General features: G+C 42.8%; 1 protein-coding gene across 6 annotated transcripts in view; it reads left to right on the top strand.

Annotated features, from left to right (window-relative positions):
- LOC111148912 (KIT proto-oncogene receptor tyrosine kinase) overlaps positions 1-20,480 on the top strand; it is an 83,015-nt gene that overhangs the window by 58,767 nt on the left and 3,768 nt on the right. For 2 of the 6 annotated variants that reach the window (XM_022505694.1, XM_022505695.1), the window contains exons 8-17: positions 9,289-9,403; positions 11,033-11,226; positions 12,666-12,772; positions 12,868-12,994; positions 13,277-13,381; positions 13,468-13,578; positions 14,796-14,946; positions 17,057-17,148; positions 17,609-17,736; positions 18,809-18,931. In XM_022505694.1, the coding sequence (XP_022361402.1) occupies positions 9,289-9,403; positions 11,033-11,226; positions 12,666-12,772; positions 12,868-12,994; positions 13,277-13,381; positions 13,468-13,578; positions 14,796-14,946; positions 17,057-17,148; positions 17,609-17,736; positions 18,809-18,931 (1,253 nt within the window). The remainder of the gene's footprint in view (positions 1-9,288; positions 9,404-11,032; positions 11,227-12,665; positions 12,773-12,867; positions 12,995-13,276; positions 13,382-13,467; positions 13,579-14,795; positions 14,947-17,056; positions 17,149-17,608; positions 17,737-18,808; positions 18,932-20,480) is intronic. The other 4 variants (XM_022505697.1, XM_022505696.1, XM_022505699.1 and 1 more) reach the window with 2 other exon arrangements.

Here is a 20,480-nt window from a genome sequence, read left to right as displayed (position 1 = left end):
CCCGATTTCCTTCTTTTTAAGGCAGAATAATATTCCAGTGTGTTTGTGTATGTGTGTGTCACATTTTCTTCTCCAGTCATCCATCGAAGGAAATTTAGGTTGTATCCATACCTTGGCTGTTGTGAATAATACCGCAGTGAACATAGGAGCGCAGATCTCTCTTCAGGTGATAGTTTCGTTTCCTTAGGATACAGACCAAGAAGTGGGATTGATTGCTGGATCATAGGGTAGTTCTATTTTTAATTTCTTAGGGAACCTCCATGCTCTTTTCCACATCACCTGTACCACTTTGCGTTCCCAGCACCAGTGCGTGAGGGTTCCTTCTTCTCCATACCCTTGTCTACATTTGTTCTTTCTTACTCTTTTCTTTTCTTTTTTTTGGTAATAGACACTTTTGGGCTTGATTTCCCAATACCATTAAAATGCCTTTTTAAAACGTTCTCTGTCACATTTCCTGATCAGCATTATGAATCTAAAATTTGTGGTACAGGTCTCTTGGGGTCAGAAATAGGTCTCTCCTCACTCTTAAAGGTCTCCCCTTTAATGACAGAGCTAGCGGGTTGAGTCAGAGGACTGTGGTGCTCAGGTGTGGTTAACAGGAAGGCAGGGGAGACGAGCAAGATACTGAGAACCCAGGGCTTGCCTTCACTGTTAGGCTTACGTGGTAATGTTAACCTAGATTGGCCATCCAAAATGACTGCTGAACTGCACCAGATTAACCCTCAAAGTCACCGACTCTACTTCAGAGTGTTCAAAGGGGGTTGAAACGATTGGAGGAAATGCTAAATAATGCATCATTTCTAAATCACCATATCATGTAATTAACATCCGGTCTGGTATGAGCAATTATTTATAGATCGTACCATGTGTACCCGCATCCATCCGAGTGATAAGTCACCCAGAATGAGGTCTCTTGATGAGAAAGTTCTCTTGGACCGCATTTGCAAACTTTGGGCCGCCTTTTTACATTTTTGGCCATAGTTCAATCTAGGTGTGGGTGGCTAAGCTCTCCTTCTAAGGAGAAGCCACCCTGAAGGGTAACACCTTGCAAACAAAGGAGCACGTTTGCCGAAGGGGAGGGTGGACCTGTGAAGTCAGCCGAGTGGAGAGATGGCTGGGACTGCCTGCCAGCCAGCCCTCTAGGTCACATACCTGGCTGAAGGTCTCAGGGACCTTCACCCAGGTTTAAATGGTAGTGCGGGGTGGCCCTCAAGGATTGCTCCGTTTGGGACTCGGTCTGTGCCTTTCAGGATCGCCGTGAGATGAGAGCAGAGTTTCTAGAATTTTGCCTCTTCGGGAGGTAGGAATATTTTCTACCTTCTGTCTCCCCTTTTTTAGGGCTGATAGGACCTTCCAAATATTTGGGTGTCCAAACCATATTTTCATTAGAGGCTAAACATTTTAAGGCTTACGACTCACACACTTGACTGTTGAGTTTTGCTTGAAAGGCTTTGCTTTTCAGTGTTTTTTTTTTTTTTGTTTTTGTTTTTGTTTTTTCTACAAGATGGATTCTATTATATCTACTCTTAAATTATTGGATTTTTTTTTTTTTTTTAAGGAGAGAGGGAGAGCACAAGCAGTGGGGAGGGATGAAGGGAGAGAGAGCGAACCCCAAGAGGCTCCACGCCCAGCCCAGAGTGGAGCCCCATGCAGGGCTTCGAGCCCACGACCCCAGGATCATGATCAGAGCTGAAATCAAGAGTTGGATGGTCAACTGACTGAGCCACTCAGGCACCCCCGAATTATTGGAATTCTTAAACATTAAATAAAATCAGTGCCGACTAGAACTCCTTTCTGATTTATTTACTTGCCTTTGAGAATTTGCTGTAAGGCTATCATAGTAACCAGAAATGTAGCTTGGTTTGTGCAAACGTTTGTATACATGTGTTCTTAAAACAATTTTTTCTTATTATAAAAATGTTAACATGAGGGATAGGAAGTGGAAATAAGCAAAAGTAAGCAAGTTTTAATTGTACCTCTTAAAGTATTTACATTTTATAGATTATTATTGCTAATATACCCCTTACTGTATATGTTCTTTCTGAGCATTTTTTTAAACTTTTTTTTTTTTTTTTTAAACAAAAATGAGGTCATATTGCTTCATTATTTTGTGTTTTGGTGCTGAATGCATTGTGCACACCTTTCCATGACACGGAATGCTCTTTTGCAACCTCATTTTGGTATCTCATTGCATGGATTGTGCATAATTTTTCTTACCCCACATCTGGCACAGTTTTAAAACATTGTGGAGTATGGATTGGTTCGCAAATGATGTGACTGGGGTTTTAAAGAAACCCATCAGATGCTTATTTAAGGTTTATAATTATCTTGTTTAATCTCAACTGAGCGACCTTGCCTAAGTGGCTGGCAGGTTAATAAGGATAAATAAGGTTATCATCTTTCATTATCTTCCATGCTCCCATGTCTCAAACATATGTCACAGAAGATACACTGTGCTGGCTTTTGGGACAGTTCTAAATTAAGGAATAATTTTCAGATCTTCTTCCTGGGGTTGCTAATCCATGTAAAAATAGGCACTTGTCTTTTTACATTCATCTTTTTATAGGTAGTGTGTGTTCATTGGTGATACCTGACAGGATCCGAGCTCTGTTTTTATTCTCTATTACTGAATTTGAAATGAGTTTTTGTTGTTCAGTTGCTTGGGAGTTATGAGTGTTGTTTTGATGTGACACTTTCATACCTCTTCCTCCTAATGAAGATCTTTGTGGCTACAAGAATTGCTGGAGACATTTGAGCTGAAAAAAAAAAAAGGGATCTCTTGGCAGGCTACTTTTAAAGTAGAATTGGATTCTCTTACATTCTGAAGAACATTTAGGAAATGTGTCGGTGTTCTTTTTCCTTCGTATTTCATGAGAAAAGGTGGTCTGGTGTTGCTAATAGGGGGATCTAGTAAAACGCTGAACCTGTTTGATGACAGGTGACCTGTCTAGATGGTGAGCCTTTTGTTGGTGTGGTCTGGCCGATGTTTCACGTTTATGGCAGCAAAACAGGAGAAGCAGGTTTAAGTTCTGTAACAGCTCAACTTCTGCTAGGATTTGACCCTGAGCTTGGGGCATCATTTTCTAAAAACAGTGTGAGGACTTTCCTTCCTGTGAGTGGAACTTGGACAATTTGGAAGTTTCCTCTCCAGCGGAGCCAGATAGGTTTTTACATCAAATTAGCCCCCTTCGGGGATACGTGTGCACGGGTTCACCTATAATTTAGTGTAAATTTAAATTAACCCAAGAAGAGATGCAGAATTCTTCCAAGCGTTTTATGTCCATAACCCTTACCCTACACTTTTGAATTATGTCACAGAATGAATTTACTGCTTTTCCTGAGTAGAAAACTAGCATTTAACCCATGGCTGCCCTCCATGTTGTGTGTCCATATCCGTTCTCCGCCTGTCTGGGTCACGTGCATCCATTCCGTGGTGCCCCTGGAAATCAAGCATGGTGATTTTTTTATTTTTTAAAGATTTTATTTACTTATTTGACAGAGACAGAGAGAGGGAACACAAGCAGGGGCAGTGAGAGCGGGAGAAGCAGACTTCCTGCTGAGCAGGGAGCCCAATATAGGGCTTGATCCTGGGACCCTGGGATCATAACCTGAGCCAAAGGCAGAGGCTTAATGACTGAGCCACCCAGGCACCCAAGCATGGTGATTCTGGCTGAGGAAGGTTTTCTGCCGGTAGTTGTATCCCTTTACTGTTTCAACATAATCTCAGGACTGGGGAGATCTTTAATGGCTCTATAGACGGAGTAGTCCTGGGGCCAGATTCCGCCTGCAGCCAGTTTTTGAAGGGCGCATAAACTAAGACCTTTTTTTGAATGGTTGAAAAAAGAAATCAGAGGATTTTTGTGAGACATGAAAATAAAATCCAAATGTCAGTGTCCATAAGTAAAGTTTATTGAACACAGCTGTGCACATTGGTTTGTATGTCTGGCTACATTTGTGGTATACAGCGGCACAGTCGAATATATGCAGGAGAGACCCTAGACCCTAAGGACCACAGAGCCTGAATTATTTACTGCTTCAGCCTTTACAACGGAAGTTAGCTTACCCCTAGTTTAGAATATCACTTCATTAGGAGGGTGGGGTTTTTTTGGTTTGTTTTTAATGGTAAACACTCCTGTTAAAGACAGCTGGATACAGGTGACTGTAGTTGAAGTTTTGTTTCATTTGTTAAACAAACTTCTACCAAAGTGCCCATATGCCAGTTTCTAGCAATATATTTTTTTTTTTTCCTTAAGGGAGGGAGAGAGAGGTGTCAGGGAATGGGAGAGGGAGAGGGAGAGAATCTTAAGTAGGCTCCATGCTGCGGGGCTGAATCTCATAGCCTTGAGGTCATGACCTGAGCCAAAACCAAGAGCCGAACCGTTAACCGACTGAGCCACCCAGGCACCCCCCTCCCCTGGCAATCTTTAAGACAAAAAAACAAACAAACAAACAAACAAAAACCAAAAGGAATGTGTAAAAACAAAATGTATTTTCAAAATATCTATTCTGGGGATTTTTTTTTAAGTATACTTTTATATAAGTAAAAGTCAACCTGCATTTTTTCGTACGCCTGTTGCAGCTGATTTAAGTTCCTTTATCGCAGCGGTGTTGCGGCAGGAGTTCGACCCAGGCCCGGATCATGTCCAGTTGCTGCAAAGCATTGCTGTGCGTCCGTTAAACGCCAGCTGACCCACAATTGTAAAAACAAAATGCATCCTCACGATCCCTCTTCGTTGAGTGTTTTATTGTTAGGAGGCTGCAGTCTGTGTTCTTTGCTGATTGTAGTGTGTGGGCAAGTGTGCATTTACGGCAGGAGCTGGTCGAGGTGGTCAGGAGCGAGAGGAGCTCCGCTCAGAAATGCTTTCCCTCTGTTGCTTGTGCCTCTCTTCCCACCCCCGCCCCAGCTCTCATTATCTGTGCTGTGTTCTTAAAAATTTGTTTTGTTCTTGTCTTCTGTATGGACAGGATGGTGGCGAAAAGGAATATTTTTCAAGATCACATATCTTTGGGGGTAAATCGGCAAATGGTTAGGATTTTTAATTGCATGAGCCATAAATTCTCCGTGGAGTCATAAGCACTCTGAAATCAGCCTACGAGTTGATCAGTGTTGTTGGAGACACTGGAATGACTCAGGTCCACGATGCTTTGAAAGGAGAAAAGGCTATTTTCTTAATCTCCGTAGGAAATACATAACTCATGCACCTCTTAGGCTTATCTGAACCTCCAAGTTGGGAGGAATTAGGGAATGTGTCATTTGGTATAGTGCTGATTGCAGAATATCTCCGAAACCACAGCTCAGATTTAACCTGGAGAATTGCAGTTATGTATCTTTAAAAGCAAAATGCATATTTAATGCCTTACACAGTGCATTGAGGCACTTACAAAATGCAGATGAGCCCAGATTTTCATTTTTAGGAACCAGATTTGTACCTAGCTCATTCTTTATGCATTAAACATTTTCATAGTGCAACTTGCCATGTAGACCTGAAACTGTACTCATGTAATTTAGCCTTTTCAAAATGAGGTCTGTCAACACCAATGTTAGGGACACGGCTGGGATTAGGGTGAGGCGCCTGGGGTGTAAAATTTAAGGAGGTACTCACTCACGGTGCCAGCCCTGTATTTGCAAGACCTTGAGGAGGGTGGGTGCCTTCTCAAATTCCACACCCTACGGGCTTCTCTTGCCTCACCCTTGTCCCTGCCCTGATCAGGGTCTTTTGTAGGTACGATAAAAAGACACATTGCTGGGTCAGATCCTCAGCGTTCTGTATATCTGGGATCTCTGGAATTGGAGGGTGGGGGAGGGCAGGGATGTCTGTTTTAATTTTTTTTCTTAGTCCTTCGAATGCACATTAAGGTTTAAAGACTTTCTGAGCTTGGTTGGCCAGGCTAAGGACCAACAGGACAGAAGCTGCTCTGCTAGCCTTGGGTTACAACCCGCCTGAGACAGTAGCTTAAAAACCTGCCCAGTTAACCAGCACTCGGGAACAAGTAGGCCAGCCGGACCACGCCACTCGCCAGGCCTGGCCCTTGTGTAACTGCTGCCAGGTGTCGCGCTGGAAGGCTTGGATCTGGAGCATTTGTAGCCAGAGCGAAATGTAACTGATTATGTAATTTTGAGCTGGTCCAATTTTTTTAATTAAAAAATGTTTTATCGGTTCATTATTAGCTAGCTGCATGTTCGTGGTAAAAAAAAAATTAGAAAATAAGTCAAAAGAATAGAAGCTATCCATAACCCTGAGTACCCGGGAGTAACCATTGTTATTATCTTAAGGTACCCCTTCAGCTTTTTTTTTTTTTTTTCTATTGAGTTCATATTTAATTCCACTCTGAAAAATCCTGTTGTGTGGCATTAGGAGGGAATGTTGATATGAGGGAATTGGTCTTAGGACCTTGATCTATGACCCATCTATGTCCTATCCAGTTATCTTTGGCATCTCTGTGTTGACCCAACCCTCTCCCCATTAATCTCGGTGTTTAAGCAAAAGTCACACAGCCAGATAGACTTGTGGCAGTCTGATGGCCCTCTATTATAAAAGAGTGGAAATTGCATCCCTACCCAGCAAAGTCACCATCAGGCTCTTCTCCCAGGTCCCTTCTTGGGATTCTGATAGGATTCCTTCAACTCTGAGGATCTTGGTTCTTTGGAGGGGACTTCATCGTTCAGGCAGCTCTTACCCTGTTTCTGCCCCAGGTCAGACTCTACTCCGAGGTACCAGTGGTAAGATGGGGTTCTTCCCTGGAGAACATAGAGTCTGATGGAGGAGGCAGACCAGGATGTTGTATAAGAGGGTCAGGTGCTCTAACGCGCTGTGGGAATAGGGAGGAGAGACCGACCAACTTGGCTTTGGAGAATTGAGGATGGCTTGGAAGAGGAGATGACACTTGAGAAGAGTCACAGAGAGACCTGCCTTATGGCGCCTGCTGTCTTCAGCAAATAGCATTCTCCTAAAGTTCCACTGTTTTTTTGTGTTCTGTCCTACTTTTCAGCCCCATCACACAGTTGCCCATGATAATTAAATGAGACTTGCCAGATGGATGCTTTCGCAAGACGGTGGTTCGTCTTCTTGCTCTATTTGTGAAAGCTGGCATTGGAGCCAAACTCTCAAGGATGCCCCTACCTTGAGATCGCTTTGCAGTGCCGCTCTTGTGTGTGTGTGTGAGCCAAATGGCCTGGCCATCCACAGGGCCAGGCTCCGTGACAGGTGGGTGTGCCACGCATGTGGACTCTGCTCCCCGCCAAGCCATTTTGCCTGCAAGGAGGTGAGGTGCTGAGAGGCTGTTCTACAGTGCCCCCGCTTGCTTTGCGGAAATCAGCCCCTAAGCCTCTGATCTATCAGTCCTGCCTTCTCACCACCTCCATTTTTCCTATCCGTTGCAACATGATTGAGGTCAGAGTCCCAGTGCATGGGGTTAAAACACAAGCACATTAATTCTCACACTATCTTAAGCCGTTTTTAGATCACTGAAGAGAATATTCAGAGTGGCAAAGACAGTTAATTTAATTGGTAGCAGACTTGATTAACCAAAGGGAGGTACTCTGAATAGAAAATAGTAACTGAATCGTTAATAAATTAATAATGAATAAATTTGTTTCCTATCTGAGAATCCTGCTTCTTCGTGGACTCGATCTCATTTAATTCTCGTAGTATCGCTATGAGATGGTAATGTTGTTGTTCTCATATGACTCATGAGGAGACTTGATGGAGGGCAGAGGATTGGCGAACGCGGGAGCCCTTGTGCAGGTGTGCCCGCCCTGCGTGCGGCTCCCAGAGTTCTGTCCTGATGGCAGACTAAGGACTCGGGGCAAGTGCATCCCCGCCCCTGCTGTCAGATTCTACGGCTTAGCTTACTTATTCTTTTTTGTTGTTGTTGTTGTTGTTTTTAAAGATTTTATTTATTTGTCAGAGAGAGAGGGAGAGAGAGCGAGCACAGGCAGACAGAATGGCAGGCAGAGGCAGAGGGAGAAGCAGGCTCCCCGCCAAGCAAGGAGCCCGATGTGGGACTCAATCCCAGGACACTGGGATCATGACCTGAGCTGAAGGCAGCTGCTTAACCAACTGAGCCACCCAGGCGTCCCATAGCTTACTTATTCTTAAAGGGTTAGAATCCTTCAGATATATTTCAAGTAGAACAGCTGAGTGTAATTGGGCGCCTGTGGCTCATTCAGTTAAGCGTCTGCCTTTGGCTCCTGTCATGATCCCGGGATCCTGGGATCCAGTCCCAGGCTCCCTGCACAGCAGGGGTTCTGCTTCTCCCTCTCTTTCTGCCTGCCGCTCCCCTGCTTATGTGCTCCCTCTCTCTCAAATAAATAAATAAAATCTTCAAAAAAAAAAAAAAGAAAAAAGAACAACCAAATGTATTAAGTTCATTTTCCTTTCCCTTTAGAAAATAATCTCAGGAATTCGCAGTGCTTCAGGCACTCTTGATTGAATACCTGTTGATTATTGTCGTTACCCAGAAATGTCAAATTAGAGCATTCCTGCTGATACAACTTAGCTTTTCAGTGATTGTACACAGGTTTAGATGTATGTATGAATAAAACTCTTGGGCTGGTTTCCTGTTATAATTTTCTGTTCATATTTTGCATTTGAAATACAAATTTGGAGTTAAAAGCCCATATTGTATTCTACTCTTATGTTTTGGCTTCTCTAAATAGGGTGATTCACTTCTTTTATTTCCAGCCACTCCCTTCTGCCCCTCCCCACCCCAGAAAGGACATTCCTGTAGGAGGGGGCGGCGGGGGAGGGGACCCTTCTCTTTTCCTGTAAGTCCTCTTAATTTTATCTACTCCAGTCTGCACCATAACTTGAAATTCCTGTGGCAGATTCAGTCATTTGAAATTCTGATGGCAGGAATCTTAAACAGGATTTCCACCTTCACAACAGTCTGGAATCCTAAAGTTTGGGTTAGAAGCAGTCTTTCAGATTCTGCCTCTCTGGAGACAGAAACCCGGCCAGTGGTCCTGCGAACCCCACTTCCATCGTCCCCAAACAGGAAGTTTCTCAGGGACCCCCATGTCTGCATTACAGACGGTCTACACTGGGGCCAGGCATCTCTAACTGTGAAATTCTTTCCTGGTCTGATCTGCACCTCTGCCTCCCTGTGCCTCCCACACACAGCTTAAGATTTCTCCCCCCTTGAACGTGTTCCCACAGGGTCCTCCTCTTCAGCCTCAAGGAAAGTTCTGAGGATTCGAAAACTGTGTGTGTGTGGGTGGGGGGGGGGGGCAAGTTGTGATGAAGTTTTCCAGCAGTCTGACGAATGGCCGTTTCTCTCTTCCTGTAGCCAAACCAGAAATCCTGAGTCATGAAAGTCTCGTGAATGGCATGCTCCAGTGTGTGGTATCTGGGTTCCCAGAGCCCACAGTAGATTGGTATTTTTGTCCAGGAACCGAGCCGAGGTGAGAGGATTATTTTGGGTACTACTTGACACACCTGAGGGAAGGGCTGCAGTGTAGTTGCGTGTCAGATAGATTTTCAGATTTTTTTTTAATTTGTTTGATTACATTTGTTTGATTATATTTTTCTATCCATGTGGCTTTGGGGGGGGGCATAATTGCTGTATTTTTTGTGGTAGACGTTAATTTTGTTTGCTGAAAAATGATTACTGAGTGACTTCTCTTCTTTTGATGGTTATCTTTTGGATTTATCATGCAATTTCTAGCCTGCAGGTAGATAAAGCAATTTTCCAGGACAGAGTAATTAGATTTCCATTCTATACACAGGAGGCAATGTGTGTGGGAAATGCGGCTGTAGTTATCATGAAAAAAAATTGCCTCAGAAGTTAATTGCCAAGTTACCAAAAAGTAATGATCGTGCAGTTACAACATACGTACGGCATTTGTAAGCTCCGTGTTTTTAAAAGGTTTTCTCCTTGATTAGGCACCCAGCCCCTGAGCAGAACACATCTGGCATTGTGCTTCCTCTCCCTTCCGGTCTGCACTTAAGCCTTAAATTGTCCTTCCTCATTACCTGAAGATGAAAATGGGGTCACCCTGGCTGTTTTTATCCATCAAATGCTATTTTGTGCTCAGGCTTTAAAAAGCCCAGTGTAACATCACAATTGAATAGTCAGGATAATAATAGAAATTTTATTTTTTCATGGAGTAGTCCTTTTTATCACAACAACTTGGAAGAGGTTACATAGGATTGTTGTTTTCTGAGGACCTTTAGTGGAATGTTTTCTTTGGGAAACAGTAAGGAGGACTCGAGAGCCCTGGAAAAGCCTGTACCATGAAGGCAACCCCAGCAGTCACTGTCGCCCATACAGCAAACACTTATGGAGCACCAGCTGTATGCCAGATGCTGGTCTAGTGAGCAAAACGCACCTGAGTGCCTGCTTTGTGAGTTCATATCTAAGGGGTAGAGGTGAGAAGAAGACAAAATAAACAGTTAAGTGCTAACGAGGAAAATAAAGTGAGGTAAGCGACTAGAAAAGTGTTAGGTATATGGGGGACATAATTTAAAATGGGGTCCTCTGGGCTTTGCACCTGATGGGCTTTGCCACTTGGAGTACAAGCCAGTGGTCCAGCCTCTGTCTCCTCCATAAAACCTGGCTCAGGATCTCAGCTGCTGGGGTGTTGGGAGCCGCCCTGTCTTCATCCTTGTAGACTTAAACTCTTGCCTCCTCTCGACTCTTTTCTTCAGCCCTCTTGTCCACTTTCACAGTTACTTTATCATGTCTACTGTGTGCCAGCCATCTTTTCTTCCATTATTTCCAGCCCTTTCAGTTACCCTCTAACGTGGGTCTTACTGTCCCCATCTTCTAGCTGAAGGAACTGAGTCCTGGAGAGTTTTAAGTATCTGGTCCATAAGGTGTTTGAATAAGGATTCAGACTCCTGTCTCACTCCCTGTTTCTTCTTTTCCACCATTCTCTTCTTGCTTACGGCACCAGGGAAGGGCCCATCCGTCCCCACTCTCTTGGTTATAAGAGGAAATTTCTGATGATGACCTACTAGCTTTGTTGTAAAAGTACGCCAGGTCAAGTGTGTGTGATAGAGCGGTTTTTTTGTTCTTTTCTTCCCTCTAGATGTTCCCTTCCTGTTGGGCCAATGGATGTGCAGTTGCAAAACTCCTCTGTCTCACCATCTGGAAAACTTGTGGTTCAGAGCTCCATTGATTATAGTGCATTCAAGCACAACGGCACGGTCGAGTGTAGGGCTTACAACAATGTGGGCAGGAGTTCTGCCTTTTTTAACTTTGCATTTAAAGGTAACAGCAAAGGTATATTTCTTTTTAATCCAATTTTAAGGGGATGTTTAGGCTCTGCCTACCATATCAGTCATGATTTTAAGTCCATTCCATCAATGGCCATGTCATTTCTGGTAATCTCGACATTGTCCCATGCTGTCATCAAACTCACTAAGTTTCATTCTGTACTAGTTCATTGATAACACATATGCAGTGATCTTAACCACACACATATGCATTTATGTGCATGCGCCCATATGTATGTATGTGTGTGCATGTGCATGTGTGTATGTATGTATAGTGAATTGCATATTTCCAGTCATTCTCATTAAAAAGGGGGTACAGAGAGAAAATAGGGAAGTGCATTTGCCTTATAGCCAAATATAACAAGAATTAGGGCAACTTAAAATTTAAAATTCAATTTATTTATTTATTTATAAAAGATCTTATTTATTTATTTATTTGACAGAGATCACAAGTAGGCAGAGAGGCAGGCAGAGTGAGAGAGGAGGAAGCAGGTCCCCTACTGAGCAGCAAGCCCAATGCAGGGCTCGATCCCAGGACCCTGGGATCATGACCTGAGCCGAAGGCAGAGGCTTTAATCCGCTGAGCCACCCAGGCACTCCCAAACTAAATTCAATTTAAGGTTTTAGTTATTGAAAATCATGCATTTTAACACATTGCCAGACACTATGTCTGAAAGTGAACACTGCCTTTTATGAAGTTATGTCACTGAGCTATTTTTTTTTTTTTTTTGAGCTATTTCTTTAAGGTTTGTAAAATTTGATTCATGAGGGACTAGCTCTCCTAACATAAGTTAAATGATCCTTGTGGGCAAATCGATGAATTGGTATGAAGTTAGACGACAAAGAAACCGGGCACCCACCTGCGTGGGGCGTAGTTTTTGTTTTCTCGAACTGGCGAAGGTGTGTGCCAATGAGAGGTACACTTCCAGTTTTTGAGTAATGAGGGGAAGAATCTTATATTGTTCTTCATCCAGATTTTTTTCCTCGGACTGGCAATGAAAAGAACACTTTAAACATGTTTTCTTGGTTGTAGAAGAAATTCTTGCTCAGTGTAAAAAATTTGGACAATACAGGAAAGCATAAAGAAGAAAATAGAAACTATCCATAAAGGAAACTTCTTAAGGTTGTCTGAGGCAGGAATTTGGTTGAAGTACAAAGTTCATCAAATGTTGCTTTTCACGGACAAAACAGCATAAAATTCTTCTTGTGCCACAGAAATCTCAGCTTCCACAGCAGTCTGGTTTCAAGTTGTTATTTCAAAAGATTCCTTTGAATCATAAGAATAAGGTGATATTAGCAAGGCAAGGAGCTGATGAGATGCGCTTGGCTTTGAACCCTGCCCATGGGCTGTAGGGTGGGGGGATGGCTGAGTTTGGGGTGAGGTGGTTGTGGTGATGAGCCATCCATGCTAATAGGTTGTGATTCCACATTCCCCTTTCATTTTAGAACAAATCCATCCCCACACCCTGTTCACACCTTTGCTGATTGGTTTTGTGATCGCAGCTGGTATGATGTGCATTATCGTGATGATTCTTACCTACAAATATTTACAGGTAATCCTTCATTTGTTCTCCACCCTCAAGGCTGCAGTGATTGAAACATTAATCATTAAAAGATGGTGTATCTCTCCCTTTCTCCCCCCGACCAGAAACCCATGTATGAAGTACAGTGGAAGGTTGTTGAGGAGATAAATGGAAACAATTACGTGTACATAGACCCAACACAACTTCCTTATGATCATAAATGGGAGTTTCCCAGAAACAGGCTGAGTTTTGGTCAGTATGAAAATGGGCTTTCCATGTAACCTTTTTGTGTGCACATAACAATGACTTTAGCGAACCCCACTAGCTTCATTTGTTCTTTTCATCCGAGACCAGTGACTGTTTTCTGTGACATTTCACTGCTTTTGATAGATTTCGCATAAAGTGCATTAATGGGGAAATGTCTCTAGACAGACTTGTCCTTAATTCCTTAAAAATTCCTTAATTGTTGACTTTGAAATTACCCAGGTGGTTCTTTGGTCCCACCACCACCATTTACTCTCTTCTTCTCTGCAGGAAAAACTCTGGGTGCTGGGGCCTTTGGGAAAGTGGTTGAGGCTACCGCATATGGCCTCATTAAGTCGGATGCCGCCATGACTGTCGCCGTTAAGATGCTCAAACGTAAGTTTCCCCAGGCTCCTCCATGCCCTCAGCATTGGCTTGCTGTGTTTGCTTTTTGCTAAAATGAAACATTCTTCTGATTTTAGCAAGTGCCCATTTAACTGAACGAGAAGCCCTAATGTCTGAGCTCAAAGTCTTGAGTTACCTTGGTAATCACATGAATATTGTGAATCTTCTTGGAGCGTGCACCGTTGGAGGTAAGACTGTGACCAAATTAACTTTTATTATCTTTCAAATTATCAAAAGAGGGGAGATTTTAATATGATTTCAACAGGGCTTGATTATATCATACTCTTGCCAGATTTTCACCCAGGTTGCTACCTCTTGCTAGATTCACATCCCTTCCCCCCAAAAGCTGTTGTTCTTAAGAATGTGTATTTTAGTTTTATCATCATGGGGTGGGACAGCCCAGGACACACCCTGGTTATTGTCATAGCCGTTGCATCGACAGGGACCTCTTGAGTATCTTGAGAACGTCTCTCCTCTCACCCAGAAAGCTCTTCTTTTGCAAGTTTGATAGTTTGCCAAATCGTAGTCAGTCACTAAAGGGTTACTGTTCATTTGCATACCACAATCAAAGGTAGACTTTGAAGCCTCCCAGTTCTCAAATACACACCAAATGAGGCAAACACTTCACTTCGGTAAAAAACTGAATTTCCAGTTGAAAGCAATTCTGAAGCAGAGCCTTCCATCAAGGATGTCTGTGATGTTTCACATTTTGGTCTTAAAGGAGCAAAGATGTGAACATGAGCTCTTCCTCGAGATGTATAGGGATTCACGGTCAAGTTGAAGGCTTAGAGAATTTCTTAAAACAGCCCCATACACGTGGCTTCCACATCATGACTTGTTCATGGAAGTTTCTGCCCAAGTTGGTTTGTGGCCTTTGAACTTGAGAGTGGCAGCGTGAGGCACCTTCACCGCATGGAAAACTGTGGTGGCAGGTCACACTGAGGAGACAGGTCGCACTGAGGGAGGCAGGTGACGCCCTGCCACTCAGGTGCTCGCCCGCCCACTGGGGCTCGGCTCAGCTGGCTGTTCTGTGCCATTGGTTTTCCTATTATGCCCCACTTTGTGCCCTTTGTCATTTCCACAATGACATTGAGAACGCGTGAAGCTCCACTACAAACAAGCGACCCAAAGGGTTCATGTGGGAAATTTGTTAAGAGTATAATGTCGAAAGCAGTAACTCTTGTGTGTGACTCTGGCAGTCGAGCTGGGCCTCCGAGCACGGACATCACTTAGGACATCAGGTCCAAGGAGGCTTACCTGGGGAGCTGTGCTCCCCAGAACGCTGGTTCTCAGTAGGCGTAGCAATGAACCGGAATGAAAATGGTTATGATCACCCCTGAGTGTATTTATGGGTATTGTTTCTATAAAACTCACCTCTTTTTAACCTTCCTTTATATGCCTGTAGGGCCCACCCTGGTCATTACTGAATACTGTTGCTATGGTGATCTTTTGAATTTTTTGCGAAGAAAACGTGATTCATTTATTTGCTCAAAGCAGGAAGATCACGCTGAAGTGGCACTTTATAAGAACCTTCTGCATTCAAAGGAGTCTTCGTGGTGAGGCTGATTTACATAAATAGCTGTTGATAGGCAGTTCGTGGGGTCATAAGGGTTTACAATCAAGGCTGATTCTTTAAACAAACGAACAGAGGTGCTTTAAGGCGCCAAATCAGAATTATTAAATCATTTAGGTGTCATCAACAATTTGGAAAGTTAGAATAGTGTTTGTAAAGATTTAAGTAGTGTTAAACTTAGATTTTTTATTGATTTTTTTTTTAATGCATCTTTCATTTTTTTCTAAGTGTTAATTCTGTTCCGTGGAATGAATTCTATACCTGTTTCTCTTATCATGGCTCAATTCTTTTTTTTTTTTTAATATTTTATTTATTTATTTGACAGACAGAGATCACAAGTAGGCAGAGAGGCAGGCAGAGAGAGAGGGAAGGGAAGCAGGCTCCCTGTCGAGCAGAGAGCCTGACGCGGGGCTCGATCCCAGGACCCTGGAGTCATGACCTGAGCCGAAGGCAGAGGCTTTAACCCACTGAGCCACCCAGGCACCCATGGCTCTATTCTTGTGTCATTTTGTTTATTCTGTTGGGCTTGCTACTTTATGTATCTCTACAGTGAGATGCTGCTTATAGGGAAAATGTTAAAACCTGTCAAGTTGTCTTGGTAAATTTCTTGAAAACTTTTAACAGGGTGGCAAGAGAGCTCTGAACATATCTCGGCACATGGGTTTCTCACCATCTACCTCTGAATTATTTCTGTATACCTTGTCCCCCCCTTTTTTTTTTAAACTCCTCATGCTATAAAAAGGCACAGTGACTCTAACACATTTTTAACAATTCTGTACCTTATTTTCATCACTTTCATCTTTAATATTGTTCTGAATTTGAATGGTGGATAAAGAGCTTCAGATTCCTCTAAGAATAGCTAGTGTGGCTTACAGTCAGAATAACATTCTTCTCTGCCATGCCTGGCCTGTTCTTTCCAAAGGTTAGAGCCACCATTGAGGAAGATTTCCTAGATCGCCCCGCCCAATAGAAATCCTATTCATCATGTCCAGTCCCTTATACTTTATATTTCTGAAGTTGTTTGGAGGGTCTCCTCTCCTTTTTATTCATTCTGTCCCCTGCATTTTGAGATGGCAGGACTTTATTTCTTAAACTTCATTCCGGGCCCTCGAGAAGACCTTAGCAACTATTACTGATGGGCAGTTACCTCTTAAAGCTCTTTTCTGTACCCCTGGCTAAAGTTTTAAACCCCAGATGAAGCCTTTTTATTTTACCTTTTTTTTTTTTTTTAAGTCCTATAGACTTGGGTGGTGTCAAGTGGGAGTAAAATACGAAACAAACCACCTTTTGTTAGTTTCTCCAGAGCATATGCTCTTTGTGTGAGTAAATGAGCCACTTTGCCTTATTTCTGAAACCTTGGCCCCATATCTGTTTCTCAACTTTCTGAAATAATGGCCCAAATTGTTCAATCTGATGTGGTGTTCTTTGTGTTTTGGGATCCCATATGGGACTGGAACCACCAGCATACTCCGAAGGAGATTGTTGTCATAGTGTTTCTATGCTAATCAGAAGCAGGAAGTACTAGAAATCTTGAAGACTTTCCAGCCAAATGTTGCAGATTCAAGAGGTCCAGATGGTTCAGAAAATCATCCAAATTATTGGTGTTTATCTGAACTAAACTTGGTTTTTTCAAACCTTCTTCCACCAGTCGCTATATGTTAACGATCCCTGCCTTCCCCCCCATCCCACATCTCGGAAGCTCTTGGTCTTTGTGTCTCCCTTGTCTCTTTCATCTTGTCTCTTGGGGCTAATTTAGAGAGTTTGAGGGAATGGGGGATAATGTTTTTGGCTCTCTGTTTCCCATTAAATCCCTGGTGTCAAGAGATGGGATATTTCTAACCTGAGTCCCATCGATGATTGAACACAAAAAGACGGTCTCATTCCCGGGTGTTGGACCCTAATGTTGAATATTAAAAAATCCTATCTTATGAACAAGATTTTCTGCATTCAAACTTGGCAATACTTTCTTTGAACAAAATCAGCCTCTTAAGTAAAAAAGGCGGTGGGGAGATAGAGCCTGCCCCATGGGTACTCCCCCCGTCTCCCGTTTTATTCAGTCCTGATTTGATGGATGGATGTTTCATCTCTTACAGCAATGATAGTACTAATGAATACATGGACATGAAACCCGGAGTTTCCTATGTTGTGCCGACCAAGGCGGACAAAAGGAGATCGGCAAGAATAGGTGGGTACCGATCAAACAGTAAAAACAACTTCATTTGCGCAGGATTTCTCATACCACGGTAAAATGTACCAGTTTGCCCTGTAGTGATTGGTTATCTTTTCCAATAGGGCCCAATGCCCAGTGCCACCGGTCAGTGGCAGTTAGGGTTCCACGTAGGTATTGGGGTCAGAGCATTTGTTACTGTATAGGAGTGTCTCACTGCATATATGAAAATAACATGTGTATCAGATACGTGTTTTGCATATCAAAAAATATATTTTTGTATTTATTCACCATCTTTCTCACCTGAAGCCCCAGATTGTGAATACTAGCTTGGGCACTTACCTTTCCTCAACGCTGGGCAGGTGACTTGCCTGCATAGTCAAGCTCCTTCATTACCAGCCTTGGTATCCTTGTTACTGTCTTCTGTTTTCCAAGCTCTGAGGTTTAATTGCTAAGAAAGTCCTCCTTCTCCTGACAGGCTCATACATAGAAAGAGATGTGACTCCCGCCATCATGGAAGATGACGAGTTGGCTCTAGACCTGGAGGACTTGTTGAGCTTTTCTTACCAGGTGGCCAAGGGCATGGCCTTCCTCGCCTCCAAGAATGTGAGTGGCCGTTCTCCGAGCAGAATGCCCCGCCCCCACCCCCACCCCCGTGGAGCCTTTTAGAGCCCTGGTTAGAATACACAGTGTCGTTTGGAAGTGTGGTAACCCACAATAGAGGAAATTTAGTTTCTTCATGCTCCAACTGCTCTCTCTTTGGAATTCCTATTCTCATTTATAAGCTTTAAAGTGCAGGCCTAAATGAGTTTTCTATGAAAAAATTTTTTTTTAAAATGCAGTGAATTCATTTAAAAATTTTGGCTTTCAGGATATGGGAGCTGCTCCTAGAAAATAGATAATGATTTTATCAGCAAAAGGAGGGGGTGCCTCATGGCAGGTGCTGGGCTTGGTGAAGGACACACTTGGGTTTTATTGAAAGGCCTCAGATATTGTATGGGTTCATGAAAGTGTGGGGGAATGAGGAATCAGAGAATAATAAATATTTGGGGAAAAGATAAGGATGGGAAGAGAATGATGGAACCAAAGCGAGGAACATAGTCTCTGGAAGGGTGAGAGGATTTCCTTAGCAAATGGGACTAGCAGACTAGCAGGAGGTAACGGATCCCACCCTTCAGTGTCAATGGTGACATTTCCCAACAGTGACCAAACGGAAAGAGTGTGATACAGGATGGCCGCAGTACAGAACCCCTTCCCTGTGTCCTTGGGAAACATTGAATTGGAGTTGCAAAGATGTTTTAAAAACTCTGTAAAAGGACCTTCGAAGAGAGGCATGCAGAATGAGTTTTCGGTTTAAGAAATATGATAGGACTATTTATAATGTGTTTTTCTATGAATGAAAGCAGTCCTAAGGAAAAAAAAAAAAGTCCATTCGAGTTGGTTTGGAACGTGATTATCGTAATTAAGGTCCTAACGATGTGAAACACAAATTCTGAACATCATTCAAAGCATAATTTAGATCTTTATTTTTGGTGCACCGAGTAGTTTCATTGGAGAGCCGAGGTACTGGATTTGTGTGACAGAGCAGCATTCTAGAATGTGTTGGACATAGTTTTCATTCCTGAAGAGTTTAAAATAAATGTAAATGGTTTTCTTTTCTCTCTCACTCTCCTAATAGTGTATTCACAGAGACCTGGCTGCTAGAAATATCCTCCTTACTCATGGTCGAATCACAAAGATTTGTGATTTTGGTCTAGCCAGAGACATCAAGAATGATTCTAATTATGTGGTCAAAGGAAACGTGAGTACCCACTCTCTCCTGTGAAGGATTTTAGTTTCAAGTTTTTCTAAGAATTGCTTTTTATGAGTTTCCTAATGCAAATCCTACCTTTGAGATACCATGCATTTTAGCAGTCAAATTAAGTGTACTTCAGCAAAATTTGCATGGTATGCTGAACATTACTACAACTAACATTCCGATAATAGAATTCCTAATTCTAATTGTGTAATTATGGGGCATGTGAAAGAAACAGAAATAGCCTTAATTTTCATTATAGCCTGAGAATAGCAATGAACTCTAGTTTGTTCAAGTGAAACAAATGTGGGCCTGAAGGTCACAACAGGGCAATTTTATTTGGAGATTGACATGCTATGTGAAAAAGATTAAAATCTAAGATAACGTTCAGAATTAGGTATGTAGAATGTTGGATCTTCTAATCAATAGCGAGCATATTAAATAGGTTCATAAGTAATAATTGGGTTAGAGAACATAGTGATTTTATTTCAAAGTGCTTTATTTCCCTGCCAGTTCTCACTGTATCATCAGAACAACCCCCTGCCATGTCCTCACATTTTCAGAGTTGGAAAAACTAAAGCTCAGTATGTTTTATATGTTTTAGTAATAAACCTCACTTTCAGAGCTGTCACAGGTCAGTAAGGACTGAAACCAGAGCCCGTGATCTCCAAAGCAGCATCCCATTACTATGGGAAGCCATCGAGTCCTGTGCATACATTCTTGTATGTCTGTTTGCCCAGTCCCATTTCCCTAGTCCAGATTTATTCCTGGAAGTAGTTATTTCTGTCCCTTATGATAATGTAGTATTTTCTCTGCCATCACCATAGCATCTCTATGGGTAGGCTGTACTTGACTTGGTTTTGTAGAAATGTTGCTGGCTTTACGTCCTGATCAAACCGTATATATATTTTTTAAGATTATTTATTTATTTGAGAGAGAGAGAGAGAGAGAGTGCGAGCATGAGCAGTGGAGGTTGCAGGCAGAGAATAGGGAAAAGCAGGCTCCCCGCTGAGCAGGGAGCCCGATGCAAGGCTCGATCCCAGGACCCTGGGATCATGACCCAAGCCAAAGGCAGACACTTAACTGACTGAGCCAGCCAGGCGCCCCCTCAATGAAGAAATACTTAGAGAAAGTATTTCCTTTCTTATAGAAAGCATGTATTTCTAATAAATGTCTTCTAAGACTAGATTTGATCATTACGACGGTTAATGGAACCAAGTTCTCTCCATCCCGGTGCATGCACTATTGGAAGAAGGAACAAGGGGTGGTTCCTTCTGGGCCTTTCAGTAGTCACAGAAGGGCATGAGGAGGAAAGCAGCGGCTTCTGGACCCAGTCTTGCCGAGTTCGCATCTGGTTCCGTCATTTAGTGGCGGTGGGATATTTGGCGAGAATTACCCAACGCCCCTCAACCTTGCTTTTTTTTCCCTTCCTATTGGGCATGATCCTGTCACCTGCCTCATGAAGTTGTGAGGATTAATGAAGTTCATCTTGGTGACATGCTTAGGACAGTGCCAGCCATATTGCTCCTAATACAGCGCTTTTCTTCTTCTTCTT

This window comes from Enhydra lutris, unplaced genomic scaffold, assembly GCF_002288905.1.
Source record: "Enhydra lutris kenyoni isolate GAN:26980312 unplaced genomic scaffold, ASM228890v2 scaffoldscaffold21, whole genome shotgun sequence".
Classification (NCBI taxonomy): Eukaryota; Metazoa; Chordata; class Mammalia; order Carnivora; family Mustelidae; genus Enhydra; species Enhydra lutris.
The sequence above is the reverse complement of the archived record's forward strand: the minus strand, read 5'-3'. Positions and strand labels throughout refer to the sequence as shown.